The sequence below is a fragment of the Strigops habroptila genome, chromosome 6, assembly GCF_004027225.2.
Source record: "Strigops habroptila isolate Jane chromosome 6, bStrHab1.2.pri, whole genome shotgun sequence".
NCBI lineage: Eukaryota > Metazoa > Chordata > Aves > Psittaciformes > Psittacidae > Strigops > Strigops habroptila.
The window spans coordinates 58,280,814-58,299,672 of NC_044282.2; the positions used below are offsets into that span (position 1 = coordinate 58,280,814).

Sequence of the window (18,859 nt, forward strand, 5' to 3'; positions counted from 1 at the left end):
TCAAGCAAAGAGCTGGAATAGATATTTTATTTATCAGTATATTTGGAAAAAATCCCAACAAACCCACATAACGAGTTCCCTTCATGCCCAGAAGTCATAGTTGTAGAGATTAAATTTTCTTGTGGGTACCTATATAAATAATCCTCAAATACAACAAGCAGAGAATTAATTTACAACTTTCTTAGAAAGCACAAAACACCAGGGCACAGGGCAGTGGAACCAAAGGAATGTGCTGGTCATCCCTTGCTGATGATTACATTCTGTAAGCGATTAGTACAAGGCTGGTTGCGTTGTGTGATGATTCAGCATTACACAGATTGCTGCCTCTTCTCCAGGCACTTCTCAATATCATCTAACACTTGGGCAGCTGCTTTCGGAATACGAGTCCCTGGACCGAACACATTGGTAACACCAGCTTCATACAGGAAGTCGTAATCCTGTTCAGAAAGAAATTTAAGAGCTATAGTTAAGAGTGCAACAGAAAATTGATAATTGATTTAAAACTGGTATACATTCTATCGTGTATGCCGGGCCTGAGAAAGTATATGGGACAAGTCCCAGAAAGAGGCAGCACAGCAGAAAGGGAAATGGGAAAAATTTGGTAGTTCAGAGGTAAAAAAGAAATATTAAGAAAACAACCCAGAGAAAGATTTTATTTGTTCAGAATCAGACTAATGTCAGATCCTTGGAAAACATTCAAAAGTCAACTGGATGTGACCCTGAATGTCCTAATCTAAATATGATTCTAATTTTGAAAATACTGCTTTAAACAAAGGCTTGGGCCAGATGACTGCCAGCGGTCTCTTGCAATTTAAGTTACTCTGATTTTATGATTGTCCTGAAATTTCAAAAAGACCTGGAAAGCAGTTATGTATTATCTCTCTACATAGGATACATTATTTTTCAACAACAGGTTAGTAGCATCCCATTGACAGATACTGAACAGAACACAATTTGTCTCCTAGAAAAATACTATGAGTTTCGTTTGTTCAATTTAGAAGTTTGTCATTCCTAAACACTTACCAAAGTGGCTAGAAAAGGAAGAAGTCTGGGAAAGGGGTGTAACATGAGATTTATATGCAAAATCAGACTGAATTTCTCTAGACAGATGATGACCCTAACGGTGATTCAGGCAGGGAAATTGTGGATGAGCTGAGGAAAATTTTAAGGCAAAAGCATAAATCTGACTGCAAGGGAATCCAGAAAACAGTTCCACAGTTCAGGAGAAAGCAGAAAGAATGAGAGGCAACATTGAGGCCTGATGATAGGGAACATGAAGAGAGGCTAAATGGTGAAGGAGATATGTAGCTTATAGGTGGTGGGACCCACTGGGTGTCTTACTCACTAGCTGTGACTCTTCCAAACTGTTACCAGAGGTCATAAAGTCTCTTAGGAGCTAGCCTTTATCAGTAATATGCAAGGTACTGGTAATGAGAAACAACAGAGCATAAAGAACATCTCCCTGAGGCTACTCTTTTCAGAACACAACTTAATATACCATCCAATGAACACTGTAAGATAAACCAGGACGATGTCCAGAAAACCAGATCAGTGAGACCTGACAGCATTTTGTGACCATCTTGCAGATCTGTGCAGACCCTGGTGATTGTATACAGTAGCCTTCACCACTGTAAATCCCATCTGACATTAACAGAATATAGGAAATAGCTAAAAGCAGTGCAGACAGAAATAAAGTAGACTCTCAGTCCTGATGGAAATAATGTTGACCCGTACCTGAGGTGGGATGACACCTCCACATATGACAAGAATGTCTGGCCGGTCAAGGGCATTGAGTTCTTTGATGAGTTCAGGCACAAGAGTTTTATGACCCGCTGCAAGCGTGCTTACACCAACACAGTGCACATCTGCATCAACTGCCTGCTGGGCCACTTCTCGAGGTGTCTGTATGAAAAGGGGATGACATGACAAGTAATAGCTTAAGCCTTGTTGCTGAACAAGCATTAGAGGGGAAAAATGTTGCATTTGAAAAACACTGGACACTGCTCAGTCATACCTGGAAGAGGGGGCCGATGTCCACATCAAAGCCAATGTCTGCAAATCCTGTAGCAATGACTTTAGCTCCTCTATCGTGGCCATCTTGACCCATCTTTGCAACAAGTATACGAGGTCTGCGCCCCTCACGATCCATGAACTTGTTAACTCTGATTGAAAACACATATTGTATCTTTGTAAGGCACTGAGAATCATTACAAGTATTTCCACAAATAAAAAAAGCACTGGCTTCAGCTGTAGCATAATTTCTGTACATCAAATGAAAAGATCTTCTAAGTCATGCTTCGTCTATGTAGTTTGCACACTATGTTAAGGTTCATGTTATATGATTACTAACCGATTTCTTGTATTTACTAGCCTCAGCAATAAAATGTTCTTTTTTAAAGAAAACCACTCCACTACCTTTCTGGTTTGCAATGGACAAAATACTGAATCTCTGAGGGTTTAATGAGCTGAATTACGACTAACTAGAACACAATTCTCAGATTTTAAGGATAATTATGACCAATTATTTCAAAAGAACTTGTATGGCACACAGGCACAGAAAGATGTGTCCTAGACATCACACTGTGCATCATCATTCAACTGGGCACAAGTCTGCCCAAAAAAGGATAACTGTATCCCCCATTCTGTGCACTCATTCCAGCACCTCCCTTCTTCTGGTTAGTAGCAGCTCATATTTCTGTTGTATTACGGTGACTCTATACGCACAGCCTCATATATTAATGTTTCATCTTGCTGCTCATTATCCATGTACCACTACTTTGACTGGGACACTAAAACTACCATATCTCAGAAATAAAAGGTTTTTTGGTTCTATTTTTTTTTTTTTTTAAATATTCATAGAATCGTAGAATCACAGAATGGTTAGGATTGGAAAGGACCTTAAGATCATCCAGTTCCAACTCCCCTGCCATGGGCAGGGACACCTCCCACTAGACCACGTCGCCAAAGGCTCTGTCCAACCTGTTCTGAGCATTCTGTTGGAGTTGCATGGATTTGGTGTGCCTTGAAACCATATGCTGACCAGGCCAGGATGATCACTGTATGAATCCAGTAGCTTAGTCAGGGGAAAAGAATGACTCTAGATAAAGCATTTATTAGCACAGACTTGAAAAGCCTTAGGAGGTGATTCCAGGATAGGAATATGCAACATGTAAGAGGGAAAAATTAAGAACTCAAACAGCTTAAAAAGGAATTATGTCAAGAGAGCCTGAAGAAACTTCTGCTTGAGGATGTACAGGAGTTGGGCCTGCCTTCTCTATTCCTAAGGACTGCTGAGAAGATCAATGAAGTAGGTATCTGAATCATACAATCACAGAATCCCAGAATGGTTTGGGTTGGAAGGGACCTTAGTGATCATCTAGTGAAAAATCCACACCCCCTGCCTCTGGCAGGGACACCTTCCATTAGACCAGGTTGCTCAAAGCCCTCTCCAACCTTTAAGTTGTAAATGTATAATTAACATTACTTAAAATAAATATTTAAAATAAAAAGTGATGGTGACATTCCCCAGCACAACTTGACTGGAAAGTCAAGTCAGGCTAGACATCACTATTGTGAAGCCATCAAGAAATTCCCTTTCAAGAGAGCCTGTAACTCCTTAACGGGTAAGCCCCAACACAGCAGGGACTTAGGAGAATCGATTCATATTACATCACCACCCCCTACAGCAATTAAGTCTCTTTACTCAAGAGGACATCAGCAAAGGCAGAAGCTAACAAAAGGCACAAATAGCCAAGTGTTTTCACACATGCTACCATCTTCTGATGTTTTTCTCCCTCGTGGTATGAGTAAGTAACATGCAGAGACTGGAAGCTGTATGTGGATATCCAGACAGATTTTAGCCTTATAATTTTAGGAACAGTAAAAGTGAGGTTGCAGGGACAACTTATGGGCAGAACAAAACCAGGTTTTGTAACTATGAAGTGCTGGAAATATTCTAGAGATTACTATTATACAGTCTGTAAATGAAGCAATTCAATGTATGGGGATTTCAGGCAATGTTTTTCAGCTTCTTAATCCAATGGCTGCATAGTCTATTTGAACAAAATTCTCAAATCATAACATCACCCCAGTGAATTTTGTTTGCCAGCAAACAGGAGTTCAATTAAGTTTTGACTATTGCACCTAGTTCTTCTCTTAGTTCTTCTGCGTATTTGCTTACAGTCATGGGAGTGCCTATACAGGTCAGTGTCATTCAGATTTGGGAAATGCTTTTTTAGGTCACAGCAAGTAGCACGTGTATCTCATGATTAAATGTGAGACTGTCTTTAGCTACTTGGGAAGCCATTCTCACCTATTGATGGCATGAAGAATTTCATCACTCTCTCCAAACTCCTGGCGATAAGCTCCGCTCACCATTCGGTCACTGGCTTTATGCTCCCCAAACACCTTCTTCATTGCATCTGTTATTTCTCCAACAGTGCACCTAAGAGAGAGGAACAAAGTATTAATGCTACCAGGAGGCTTATATGAAAACAGAATACACATACACACTGGCAGTGGCCCAACTATTGGCCTTGCTGCAGAACAAATTCATTTGCACTCATTTCCCCTTTGGTGCTACAACTCTGAACATCTGACTCACCCCACTGTCATCCACTAATAGAACATGCAAGAGAATTTTTAAGAAAATACTGTTTTGCTGATGTGAGAAGTGACAAGGTAACAGGGACCACTGCATGGCAAAATATTTTAAGAAATTAAATGAAATTTTCTCAAATGAGAATTTTTTGGGGGCTCCGACTACAAGATCTTGCACTTGGACTGATACTAAAACTTCACCACTCTCTCCAAACTCCTGGCGATAAGCTCAGCTCACCATTCGGTCACTGGCTTTATGCTCCCCAAACACCTTCTTCATTGCATCTGTTATTTTTCCAAATACAATTCTCCAAAATGTTGTTTCTCCAAAATACAAATCAAGAGTTAAAAAAAGGAAGAGCATACAGAAAAGACTGAAACGTAACTTTTTAACTGGAATTTGTTTTCTTTTCCCTTGATGTTTACATTTTAGTATTTATTTTTCTTCTCCTCTACTCCTGACATAGCTCCTTTATCCACTGAGATGCAGAAGAATCTGGGAAACTCATTTACATGCAAGTTACAAGCTGGAAATACTGTGCATGTTCAAAATCATACACATTTTGCTGCTGGAGCACAAGTGCTAGAAGCAGGCTGCAATGTCTTCTTGTACAAATGTCAGAAATAACAGCCTCTGCTCCAAAGCATTTAAAAATCTGAACAGATTCCACCTTTCTGTGTAAAATCTATAATGAAGATTTTACCAAAGTAAACAATGCTGTGCTCTAATTACAGTTGAGCCCACAATCAAATACTTGATGAAAGGAACCTTCTTAGAAGGGAAAAACAATTCACGTGTGGAGAAAGAGCAGTTCAACCAGTAGCTCAATCACAACTTCTGGTATGAAATTAACTGGGATTTGATACTAAGTAATGATTTTGAAGGAATGTTACTGAGCTCCTGATGAAATTTTTCATAAAAATTTATACTTGAACAGAAAAAGACTAAAGAATTTGTATATATTAAGAAATGAACACAACTTGCTGCAAACTTTGTCAAAGGAAAGGAAATACTACTCACTCTAAAAGCATGCTTACAAATACAGAGCGCAAACCCCATTCAGCTACAGCTAAGCACATTTCAAACCCTTGGAATTCATATCTTCTTCTGTCATGTTGCATTCAACTATAAGGTACTCTGAGGCAAAATTAGGTTAAGCATCTTCTGAAGGTTTTACATGAAATGCTCAAGGGATGTTTGGACAAGATGCAACTTTTGTCCAGATACTTTTATAAAGGGATGGCTAACAGAATTGTACTTGGTTTTCCTTCCGCTGTTTGCAGTTTCAGTAGCTATTATCTGATTCCTACCTCATGCAATCTGCCACACATTCAATGTAAGAGATGGATTTCTGCTGTACTAACTGAATTCTTCAATAAAATTCAGTTATTTTACTTCCTGTGACCCACCCCAGCTAATTTGCTCTTTTGCTAGCTCATGTGTTTTTACACTCAGCAAACTTAACCATACTTATAAATTGTAACTACGCTAACGTAAAATGGCAGAAATCCTATCTTGAGCATATATGCAAGATCTGTATAATGCGTGTGCGTGAAGCCAGCCTCTTATCTCTAGGTGCCACTCTTCAGAGTTGGCCTACTTTGTATCATGCTGGAACACACATTTTTAACTCCCAATATTGACACTGTCCTGGCTACTTTTTGTCATTTCCCCTCCCCTGGCTTTCTGGAATTGTATTTTTAAAGTTCTCTGCTTTTACCCATTTTCTTTCTCAGAGCACTGAGGAGTTCATATCTGGATTTATGAGGATCATAGTCTAGAAAAGCAGCTAAGGCAAAGTAATATCAAATTTATACTTTATACAAATTTATACAAATTTATACAAATTACCAAATTATCTGCACAACTATGTCTGAATGTGACTTAGTCTGATACTCTCTTTTAACTTATCTATTAACAATGATTTAGAAAGCACTAGTTACAAAGCAACCTGTCCATGATTGCATCAGAACCCACTGACATCGCTATGCAATATACTTTATTTTTACAGCACCTGTATGATCTCAGACAGTTTAGCAAGTATTACCTGAGTTACAACAGTTCTCATACCTTATTGATCATCTGGTTTTGTTTGCCAGGACATCTAAATACTCTTATTAATATTACTGCTCTCTCATATTACTAACAAAAAATTGACAAGTAAAACTGTGTTAAGTGCTAGATTAATTGACTTCCCCAATTAAAGAGCAAGTTTGCAGCAGACTTAAAAATAGTATATAAATACTGACTCCCTCTCAGAGTGCTGGACATCACAGATTGCAGCCTCATACAGATACAGCCCACACTGTCGTGGTTTGAGCCCAGCCGGTAACTCAGAACCACACAGCCGCTCGCTCACTCCCCCCCCCCCGCCTCTTCCTCCCCCGGCTCCCGGAGGGATGGGGAGGAGAATGGGAAGAATGTAACTCCCACGGGTTGAGATAAGAGCACTCCCGCAACTAAGGTATAACACAAAACCACTACTGCTACCACCAATGATAATAACGATTAGTGAAATAACAAGGGGAGAGGATACAATTGCTCACCACCCGCCGACCGATACCCAGCCCGACCCGAGCAGTGATCTGGGCCTTCCGGGTAACTCCCCCCGGTTTATATACTGGGCATGACGTGCTGTGGTATGGAATACCCCTTTGGCCAGTTTGGGTCAGGTGTCCTGTCTCTGCTTCCGCCCGGCTTCCCCTCCTCCCTGGCAAAGCATGAGACTGAGAAAGTCCTTGGTTGGAATAAACATTACTTAGCAACAACTAAAAACATCAGTGTTATCAGCGTTGTTCCTAGGCTGAAAGTCAAAAAAACACAGCACTGCACCAGCTACTAAGAAGGAGAAAAATGACTGCTATAGCTGAACCCAGGACAGTATCCACCCCTTATTCCATACCATTCATGTCATGCTCAGATCCCACATCTCTCAGCACACCATCACCCCTGTCCCATATATATACACATATATATATACACCCACACCCACACACAGAGAAAGATATCATTCCCTAGTCCATGGACCAATCCCTGTAAAATTGCCGAACTCATCCAGTCCATGATGTCAGGCTCCATCTCTTGTAATAGTCTTTCAGGGCAGGAGGGACGGTATGTAGTGTTGGGTTGTGGCCTGCTGATGATACCGCCAAACTCGTCTGGTCACTGCTGAGCTCATCTGGTTTCCTCAAAATTCATTCTTTGTTGAGGTGATGATCGGAGGGAAGTCAGGGTCAATTGCTGGCGACCTGAAGATATCTAGCTGGTGGGCTGTAAAAGTGTTATAGAGCAGGCAACAGCGTACAATTGAGTTCATTGGCTGTTTTCCCCCAAAATCAAATCCCCTTGAGGTACGCATCGGACTTCCCCATCTTCCCGCATTACCCACCAAGTATATCCAGGTCCCTGAGCAAAAGCAACCCCACGAGTGGGTTTGCCTTTACCTGAAGCAGGAATAACCCAGACTGTCTTCCCCAACAAATTCTTTATGTGCACCACAGGAACTTTATCCCCCTCTACGGTACGTAAAAGTTCTGACTGGGCTGGGCCAGCCCTGTTGGCAGATCCCCTACTGTTGACCAACCAGGTGGCTTTTGGTAAATGTGTATCCCAGTGTTTGAAAGTCCCACCACCCATTGCTCTCAGTGTAGTTTTTAACAGCCCATTGTACCGTTTGATTTTCCCAGAGGCTGGTGCATGGTAGGGGATGTGATATACCCACTCAATGCCATGCTCTTTGGCCCAAGTGTCTATGAGGTTGTTCCGGAAATGAGTCCCATTGTCTGACTCAATTCTCTCTGGGGTGCCGTGTCGCCACAAGACTTGTTTCTCAAGGCCCAGGATAGTGTTCCGGGCAGTGGCGTGGGACACAGCGTATGTTTCCAGCCAGCCGGTGGTTGCTTCCACCATGGTAAGCACATAGCGCTTGCCTTGACGGGTTGGTGGGAGTGTGATATAGTCAATCTGCCAGGCCTCCCCATACTTGTACTTCAGCCATCGTCCTCCATACCAGAGAGGCTTTAACCGCTTGGCTTGCTTAATTGCAGTACATGTTTCACATTCGTGAATAACCTGGGCAATAGTGTCCATCGTTAAGTCCACCCCTCGATCACGAGCCCATCTATATGTTGCATCTCTGCCTTGATGGCCTGAGGTGTCATGGGCCCACCGGGCTAAAAATAATTCACCCTTATGTTGCCGATCCAAGTCCATTTGAGCCACTTTAATCTTAGCAGCTTTATCCACTTGCTGGTTGTTCTGGTGTTCCTCAGTGGCCCGACTCTTGGGTACATGAGCATCTACGTGGCGTACCTTCACCACCAGGTTCTGCACCCGAGCAGCGATATCTTGCCACAATGCAGCAGCCCAGATGGGTTTACTTCTGCGTTGCCAGTTGCTCTGCTTCCATTGCTGCAACCACCCCCACAGGGCGTTTGCCACCATCCATGAGTCAGTGTAGAGATAAAGCACTGGCCATTTTTCTCGTTCAGCAATGTCCAAGGCCAGCTGGATGGCTTTCACCTCTGCAAACTGACTCGATTCACCCTCTCCTTCAGCAGTTTCTGCAACTTGTCGCAGGGGACTCCACACAGCTGCCTTCCATCTCCGATGCTTTCCCACAATACGGCAGGACCCATCAGTAAACAAGGCATATTGCTTTTCACTCTCTGACAGTTCATTATATGGTGGGGCCTCTTCAGCACGCGTCACCTCCTCTTCTGGTGACATCCCAAAATCTTTGCCCTCTGGCCAGTCCATGATGACTTCTAGAATTCCTGGACAACTGGGATTTCCTATTCGAGCTCGTTGTGTAATTAGTGCGGCCCACTTACTCCATGTAGCATCCGTTGCATGATGTGTAGAGGAGACCCTGCCTTTGAACATCCAGCCCAGCACAGGCAACCGGGGTGCCAGGAGGAGCTGCGCTTCAGTTCCAATCACTTCTGAGGCAGCTCGAACCCCTTCATAGGCTGCCAGTATCTCTTTTTCAGTGGGAGTATATCTGGCCTCGGATCCTTTATATCCCCGACTCCAAAAGCCAAGGGGTCGACCTCGAGTCTCCCCTGGAGCTTTCTGCCAGAGGCTCCAGGTAGGACCATTCTCCCCAGCTGCGGTATAGAGCACATTTTTCACATCTGGCCCGGCCCGGACTGGTCCAAGGGCTACTGCATGAACTATTTCTCGTTTAATTTGTTCAAAGGCTTGTTGTTGCTCAGGGCCCCATTTGAAATCATTCTTCTTCCGGGTCACGTGGTAGAGAGGGCTTACAATCAGACTGTAATTTGGGATGTGCATTCTCCAGAACCCCACAACACCTAAGAAAGCTTGTGTTTCTTTCTTGTTAGTTGGTGGAGACATTGCTGTTATCTTGTTGATCACGTCTGTGGGGATCTGGCGGCGTCCATCTTGCCATTTTATTCCCAAAAATTGAATCTCCTGTGCAGGTCCCTTGACCTTATTCCGTTTTATGGCAAAACCGGCCTTCAGCAGGATTTGGATTATCTTCCTCCCTTTCTCAAAAACTTCTTCTGCTGTATCACCCCACACGATGATGTCATCAATGTATTGCAGGTGTTCTGGAGCTTGCCCCTGTTCCAGTGCAGTCTGGATCAATCCATGGCAGATGGTGGGGCTGTGTTTCCACCCCTGGGGCAGTCGGTTCCAAGTGTACTGGACGCCCCTCCAAGTGAAAGCAAACTGTGGCCTGCATTCTGCTGCCAAAGGGATTGAGAAAAATGCATTGGCAATGTCAATTGTGGCATACCACTTGGCTGCCTTTGACTCCAGTTCATACTGAAGTTCTAACATGTCCGGTACGGCAGCACTCAATGGTGGTGTGACTTCGTTCAGGCCACGATAGTCTACTGTTAATCTCCACTCTCCATTAGACTTTTGCACTGGCCATATGGGGCTATTAAAGGGTGAGCGGGTCCTGCTGATCACTCCTTGGCTCTCCAGTCTGCGGATCAGCTTATGGATGGGAATCAAGGAGTCTCAGTTGGTGCGATATTGCTGCCGGTGCACTGTCGTGGTCGCAATTGGCACTTGTTGTTCTTCGACCTTCAGCAACCCCACAACAGAAGGATCCTCTGAGAGACCGGGTAAGGTGGACAGCTGCTTAATTTCCTCTGTCTCCAAGGCAGCGATACCAAAAGCCCATCTATACCCTTTTGGGTCTTTGAAATACCCTCTCCTGAGATAGTCTATGCCAAGGATGCATGGAGCCCCTGGACCAGTTACAATGGGGTGCTTTTGCCACTTCCTCCCAGTCAGGCTGATTTCAGCTTCCAGCATAGTTAATGCTTGGGATCCTCCTGTCACTCCAGAAATAGAAATGGGTTTCACCCCTTGATACCTTGATGGCATCAGAGTACACTGTGCACCGGTATCTACTAGAGCCTTATACTTCTGTGGGACTGATGTGCCAGGCCACCTGATCCACACAGTCCAGTAAACCCGATTATCCCTCTCCTCCACCTGGCTGGAGGCAGGGCCCCTCTAATAGTGATCACAAAATTCTCCGCTTCTGTCTTGTAGAAAGGGATTAGTATTCCTTATCACAGGAGCTGGAGTAAAATCAGCTCTTTCGCTCCATCTGGGAAACTGCTCGCCAGAGACTGGAGCAGCAGCTTTCCTGGGAGGATCATCCTTGACCATTGTTCTCCTCTTCAGTTCACGCACCCATTGCTCCAGAGCTGAAGTAGGTTTTCCATCCCACTTTCTCATGCTGAAACTCTGAGATCAAGCGCAACACGTCTGAGAGCCAAATAATCACCATTGTGACAAGTAGTAACAATGAATGCTTATCACAAATATGATTAAACACACTCTGGTCAGATCTGTCGTTATCTCAACCTTTCGTGCCCCACGTTGGGCGCCAAAAAGAACTGTCGTGGTTTGAGCCCAGCCGGTAACTCAGAACCACACAGCCGCTCGCTCACTCCCCCCACCCCCCCCCTTCTTCCTTCCCCGGCTCCCGGAGGGATGGGGAGGAGAATGGGAAGAATGTAACTCCCACGGGTTGAGATAAGAGCACTCCCGCAACTAAGGTATAACACAAAACCACTACTGCTACCACCAATGATAATAACGATTAGTGAAATAACAAGGGGAGAGGATACAATTGCTCACCACCCGCCGACCGATACCCAGCCCGACCCGAGCAGTGATCTGGGCCTTCCGGGTAACTCCCCCCGGTTTATATACTGGGCATGACGTGCTGTGGTATGGAATACCCCTTTGGCCAGTTTGGGTCAGGTGTCCTGTCTCTGCTTCCGCCCGGCTTCCCCTCCTCCCTGGCAAAGCATGAGACTGAGAAAGTCCTTGGTTGGAATAAACATTACTTAGCAACAACTAAAAACATCAGTGTTATCAGCGTTGTTCCCAGGCTGAAAGTCAAAAAAACACAGCACTGCACCAGCTACTAAGAAGGAGAAAAATGACTGCTATAGCTGAACCCAGGACACCACACATAAATACTGACAGCTTACTCCTGTGTAAACACTGTTAGTTTGGTGAAGGCCTTACAGTGGCATAACCCATGTCTTCTAGAGAAAACTGCAATCTTAGGTAATCTTTCTCCTCCTCCTTTGCAGAAGCAGCATTTGAGTTTAACTTGAGCGTTAAAGTAAAGCACAGCATGTGTAGATGTGGTGTGCTTTTCTGTTCTTACTATGTGAAAGTGTGAATGAAAGTTTCATATAAGAAGCAAAAAATAAATGGTTTGGACTACCAATTTTATTGAAGTATAATCTGGTGGCTGGGATAAAGTTTTTCTGTGTACTGCACAAAAAATGGAATACATTTATTTCTTCTGTAAATACTGCTTCTGAAATCCCTGTATTATGAAATTTCTGCCCAAATCTCTTCAACCCTTTAAATCCAAAGTTCCTAAGTAATAACAGGAGTTTTACTTTTAAACTACTCATGAATGCTTTCCTACCATTTACCAAGAAAGATTGTTTAAAAAAATCTCTGCTATATATGCATCCACAGTGGAATAGGTCTGTCTGCAGCCTCTTTTCTTAAGGGGAGAAGAAAAGCATACTTCTAATGACAATTACAGTTTTCTTTAATCAGCTAGCCGCAACATTAGACCAGTTCTTTGCAACCCGGATATATAAACCCCCTCTCACTTCTGTTTATTTTTACAGCAGAACTTAGTTCTGGAGACAACTGTTTTCATCTCACTATTATAAAATTTAAGTAGCATAAGCAACAATTCTTATTACACCTTTACATTTTTTTCAACACATGCTGATAAAAACCTACTACATAATTATGCAAAATTGACAGAAGTAACTTTGTCTTTATTGTAGAAAATTGTGTTTTCTTCATATGACTGTCATGCACATTTGCCTGTGTGGAATTGTGTGTTTTTAGAATAAAACTCATTCTTTTCAGTTGGAAGGGACCTACAACAATCATGTAGTCCAACTGCCTGATCAATTCAGGGCTAGCAAAAGTTAAAACATGTTGTCAATGGCATTGTCCAAATGCCTGTTAAACAGGGCATCTCTCTAAGAAGCCTGTTCCAGTGTTTGATCACCCTCTCTTGGTAAAGAAATGCTTCCTAATATATAGTTTAAATCTCCCCTTGTGCAGCTCTGAACCGTTCCCACATATCCTACCACTGGATACCAGGGAGAAGAGCTCAGCACCTCTCTCTCCAAGTTCCCTCTTCTGGAAGCCGTAGAGAGCAATGAGGTTATCCCTCAGGCTCCTTTTCTCTGAGCCAGACAAGCCCAAATTCTCTAGCTGCTCCTCAGAGGACGTTCCTTTCACCAGCTTTGTTGCCCTCCTCTAGAAGAATTCAAGGACCTTCACATCCTTCTTAAATTGTGGGGACCACAGCTACACACAGTGCTTAAGGAGAGGCTGCACCAATACTGAATGCAGCAGGATAATCACCTTTTTAACACTGGCTGATAACACAGCCAGTATTATGCACCCCAGGATGCCCTCTTGGCTGCCAGGGCACACTGCTGATTCCCACTGAACCTGCTGCTGACCAGCACCCCCAGACCCCTTCCTGCTGGGCTGCTCTCAGTTGAGTTTTCATAGCACCCTTTGTCTACGTGTTAACAGGTAATTTACAGCCTAATCTGGGGTTTTAAGTAAAATTACAATTTTGAAGTGGAGACCAAAAACCAGCTATATTCTCTGTTTTATCAGCCTATAACCCCTACAAAATGTCTGGTGGCAAAGGCAGTGTATTCGTACGTAAACTGTAATCTGCACCTTATCAACTTCTGCACTGCTCAGAATTACTGCTGACCAACTGTGCTATATCAGAGCTCTCAAGTGCTCAGCGATTCCCTGGGCTTCCTCAAATTTAATTAATTGAGGAACAGACAGTTAGGATCTATTGTAGAGATGAACACTTACTTTGAAGTAGGAAAGAAAACGGTCTTGAAAGCACCTTAGGTGAAAAAAGTAAATGTTCCACTGGACTCCAAAAGATGTCTTGACGCTCTACTCAAGAGCATCTTTTACGTGTTTGCCTGACTAACCAAATTTATTTCTCCCTCACTCAAAAAACGTTTTCACACAAATCCATGGTGCAAGGAAGGATGAAGCAACAGACCATGAGAAGATTGTGAATATCCATTTTCACATCTCAGACACTTTTTAAGCTCCCTGACCTGTGAAACAGCAGGGTGATAGAGAAACCTAGTTATGTTCTGAAACTGGTAAGAATCTGAGTTGCAAACAACACAACGTGTATGAAAAACATCGTTTCGTAAGATTCTTTCTACCCATATTGTTCTTTGTGAGACATTAAAGCATAGCCTTAAGAAACTGTAAAATGTAATAGTCTATCTTACAATGTCAAACTGCAGCCATCTTTTAATTCCACCTCTGAAGAAAAACTCAAAACATCTCAAGACACCAACCTCGCTGACACCATACTGAAGAACAGCTAAAAGGTGAAAATGAACCATCAATTTTTAAACAGCAGTTGGATACTCATCCCCACCCTCAATACCTTGAACGTGCTGCTTCCACTGCAAGTGCAAGTAAGTTGCCTTCCCCAGTCGCAGCACACTGTGTTAGAGCAGCGAGACGTTGCTGGGCTGCTGCTTCATCTCTACTAGCCTTCACCTAACACAGAGGAGAAAAATATTAACTTAAAACAAACTACAAAGTGAACTGATGTCAAATATTAATTCTAGAGGCCCGGAATTGTCAATTGGCAATATATGCTATTTATATATCATTAAGATTCAAAGTAAAAAGATGTCTCAGACTTTAAAAAATGTGTACAAGTCCATAAAATAACTCTAAAACCATTTTATCTACATTCTTACTAATTACGAAAGTGGAAGTTGATTTCTGCTTCCATAACCCTGCCCCTTAATAGCACTTGACAAGCTGCAATAAATAGCCTGACTGATTAAGTAATGGTAGATATTTTTAGAGCAAAACATTGCATAGCTATTTTCTATCTTATTTTCAGAAAACATAAAGTTCCTCATTTTGAAAGGTTAGACATATTCACGAGACTATCTGAAATACAATGATTAAAATTAAATTAATGTAACAAAAACATTTTTGTTTGGAATGATAATACTGTGTTTCTTGGGATTTTCCATCAGCCTCCACTGAAGCTGAACAGAAACCCAGCTTCTCTGCTAAAGACTAGAGCAGATTCCTAGGAATTTGAGGGTCAAGTTTCTGGCAAGCTACCTTTACTCAAGCTCTATCTGCAATTACAAGAACTTTCATTTTTAAGAAAGTTGTTCCCACCTTATTAATCTTCTCGATCTGCTTGCTACGGACTGAAGTATTATCAATAGCCAGAACTTCGACTGCCTCCTCTTTTTCTAGCTGATGCTTGTTTACTCCAACAATTACTTCAGACCCTATTTCCAGTGGAAACACCAGAAACTCAGAACACATTTGCAAACTACTATGAAAAAACACAATATTACTAGGACAAGAAAATTTTGAGCATTATAACGCAGTGCTTTGCTTTATAACTACATACATTTCAAATACATAAAATTTGTTCTATAGGACTTAAGTGTGTATTTTCCATATTTTATTATGAGATGATGAGATGCATGAACACTCAGCTTGATGAATACTGGGCCAGAGAAAAAGATCTGAACTAGAACAATATTTATCTTACAAACTGATTTAGTAATGTCACCAGTATGCATTAGCTATTTTTCTCTTTTTCAGTTCACATAACTGAATCTTATAGAATTAAGCAGAAGTGCTCATCGCATTTATTTATCTGACTTATCAGAGAAATAAGGAAGTGGAGTTCCTGCCCAAAACTACTGCATGTATATAAAAATCAATTTGTCATGTTGGAAATCTGTGTTTCAGCTTTCAGCCAGTATGGACTTAGCCATTTTATCTGCAGTGCCTAATAACATTACTACACTATTTAAAGCAACATGACGTAATTTACCTTGGGAGACAAAACACAGAACATTATTGATTATTCTTTGTGGGTCTTAATTAAGACCTGTTTCAAATTTATCCTCCAAACAAAAAACGTCATATAACTTCTTTCATCTTTGAGTTATCCCTAGTTTCTGTTACTGGACTGCAACTGGAATGCAGACTACAAAGAGTGGACTAGAGCTACAAGCACACATGTATACACATTTCCAACTATACTTACTATATGTATACATATGCGTATATATATATATGTCACAAAGAAAGAGCTACAATCATACTCTAATCTGAGATGACTGCTTTTTTTTCAGTCTTCAGGAAAAATGGGCAGCTCTCAAGCAAAACCAGGAATTTGGCCAGATACGTTCCATATTGCCATCTGCTGGCAGTCACACTTTTAAATTCAAGAATCACAGTTTAAAGATACTATCAGAAATAAAGTGATTAGCTACTGAAGGCCCAAAATACTCCTTTAAAACAGTCTTTCTAGTGCCTTGTCTAATCTAGTCTTAAACACATCAAGCAGGACTGTTTTCATACTGGTACTGTATTTCATACTTACTGCTATTTCTTTTCCAAGGCTTTCACTGACATATAACTATTACCATTTCATCTCTCAAAAACTGCTACTCCTAAACGAAGAAGAGAAAATCTCAACGAAAATGTGTGTAAAAAGCCTTTTATACAAAGGTATTCTATTAGCAGTTTTCCCTTCTTTCATCTCCCTCCTTCCTACCAGAGTCAATCCTGGCTTGTTTTCGGGCTGCACACTCTTCAATACGAAGTTTGGGAATTCCCTCAGCAACAGCTTTGGCCATTCCACCCATTTCCTCTATCTCCTCAACAAGCTGAGAAATGAAGAGGATTGAGAAAGTGAACAGTAGCAAGGTTCTTCAAAAAACTAGCTTTGCACTTGTACTGTCATCCAAATTCATGTTATACCTATATATACAGTCCTGTGCTCTAAAAGTGTGTTTCCGATCTCCGTGTCTCTGACTACGGGTTTTGATATAAATTAAGAGACACTTCAAACAAAAGAACATTTTTATTACCAAAACTCCATGAATTCACTAGCTTCTATCAGAAGTGTCTCTCTGAATATACAGTGTATTTTTGTGAAGTTCATTTACAAAGAAATCACTGAAGCATAAGTGTAAAATAATTGCCTGATTAGAAGTTACCAACATATCAGACAGTCCCTTATGAGACATTTCTCAAAACTCCTATACCAATTTTCCCACAACACATAAAAGGTTATGCAAACTGACCTTTAAAGCAGCTTCATAGACATCATTGGTGAGGCACTCCATGAGGTAAGATCCTCCCCAGGGGTCTGCCACTTTAGGAATACCTGACTCCTCTTGAATTATGATCTGCGTGTTCCGAGCAATGCGAGCGCTCTTCACCGTAGGCAAACCCAAGGCTTCATCATATGAATTTGTATGCAAAGACTGTGTACCTCCGAACACTGCAGCCATTGCTTCAATTGTAGTACGGATAACATTGTTAAAGGGATCCTGGAATGAAAAGGAGAGCTCTGAAGCTCAACGGTTCTGCCACAGGGCTGAAGAAGATTAGTCACAGATGTACTACACTGCAATGAAATGAATGCAAGATTCCCCACTGAAACACTGTAATCATAACAAAAGCTGAAAAAGAACAGTCAATAATTAGCATCCAATCAAACTGATCTATCACTTATCAGTATCTCAGACAAAGAGATTAATCCAGAAAGAAAGCCAAAATTATCAGTGTATGAGCAAACTGGTCATGATAACAAAGCACGGCCTTTTATTTAGAGATGTTTCAACAAACTTCATGAATCCAGGTTGGAGAGGATGGAACAGGAAGTCCCAATGTCCTCCATCCTCAGATAGTAGAATTCTTGGAGTAGTGAATAGCACATCTGCCAGGCAGGCTACTAGTCAAGATCCATTTTGAACTAAATGTACTTAGTATTTTCAATAATGACAGCATTACATAAAGACAGGACTTACGGTTTAAATTTGCTGGTGCTATAAAACTGGGGGAGAACTGGGATATTAACCAAAACAGAAGGATAATCTGGAGCACAAGGTACAGAAACAGAGTCAGTATTACAGAATATAATCTCAGCTTTTAGGTGAAAATTTTTATCTGCTTTTTTCAGACATTTAGAGAGTCGAGTTGTATATATGTGCCTTTAAAGTCAAAGAGGAGTTATCGTGATTTAGGGTCAATATAAGGAAGAAATTCATTACTATGAGGACGGTGAGGCCCTGGCACAGGTTGCCCAGAGAAGCTGTGGCTGCCCCATTCCTGGCAGTGTTCAAGGCCAGGTTGGATGGGGCTTGGAGCAACCTGATCTAGTGGAAGGTGTCCCTGCCCATGGTAAGGGAGTTGGAACTGGATGAGCTTTAAGGTTCCTTCCAACCCAAACCATTCTATGATTCTATGATCTCCAGGGCGTGACTTACATTCTGAGGTAGAGTGAAGAATAACACGCTGCAGCTGCCTGTCTAATTTAATGTGATTATTAAGGCAACTTAACAGTAGCTCAGATTGCATACTTCATTCTTAGCATGCTTAGTTCTAATAGGACCTTGAAGAAGGCAAAATGAATTATGAGATCTGTGAATTACTTTATCTTCCATAAAAAAAATTGAATTAATGTCACTATTTCACAAGGACATGATAATTCTACTTACACTGGAATCTACTTCTGCTTCAAATACTCCATTTAAAGAATTAGAGAAAAATGTGATTTGGATGGGCAAGAATATAAAACCTAATTTATAAGTGGATACCTACTAAAGGCAGGCCAAAGGAAAATATCTTTGCCCTCTGAGACCTATAAGAAGTAAA

At 41.8% G+C, this 18,859-nt stretch overlaps 1 protein-coding gene across 3 annotated transcripts in view; it reads right to left on the reverse strand.

Moving 5' to 3' along the window:
* Window positions 1-18,859, reverse strand: part of MMUT (methylmalonyl-CoA mutase) — a 26,362-nt gene continuing 7,503 nt past the window's right edge. For all 3 annotated transcript variants that reach the window (XM_030489440.1, XM_030489441.1, XM_030489442.1), the window contains exons 6-13: window positions 17,284-17,532; window positions 16,752-16,863; window positions 15,350-15,465; window positions 14,589-14,704; window positions 4,313-4,444; window positions 2,015-2,162; window positions 1,735-1,902; window positions 1-437 (exon numbers count right to left, since the gene is read on the reverse strand). In XM_030489440.1, coding sequence (XP_030345300.1) covers window positions 309-437; window positions 1,735-1,902; window positions 2,015-2,162; window positions 4,313-4,444; window positions 14,589-14,704; window positions 15,350-15,465; window positions 16,752-16,863; window positions 17,284-17,532 — 1,170 coding nt within the window. In that variant the 3' untranslated portion in view covers window positions 1-308. The remainder of the gene's footprint in view (window positions 438-1,734; window positions 1,903-2,014; window positions 2,163-4,312; window positions 4,445-14,588; window positions 14,705-15,349; window positions 15,466-16,751; window positions 16,864-17,283; window positions 17,533-18,859) is intronic.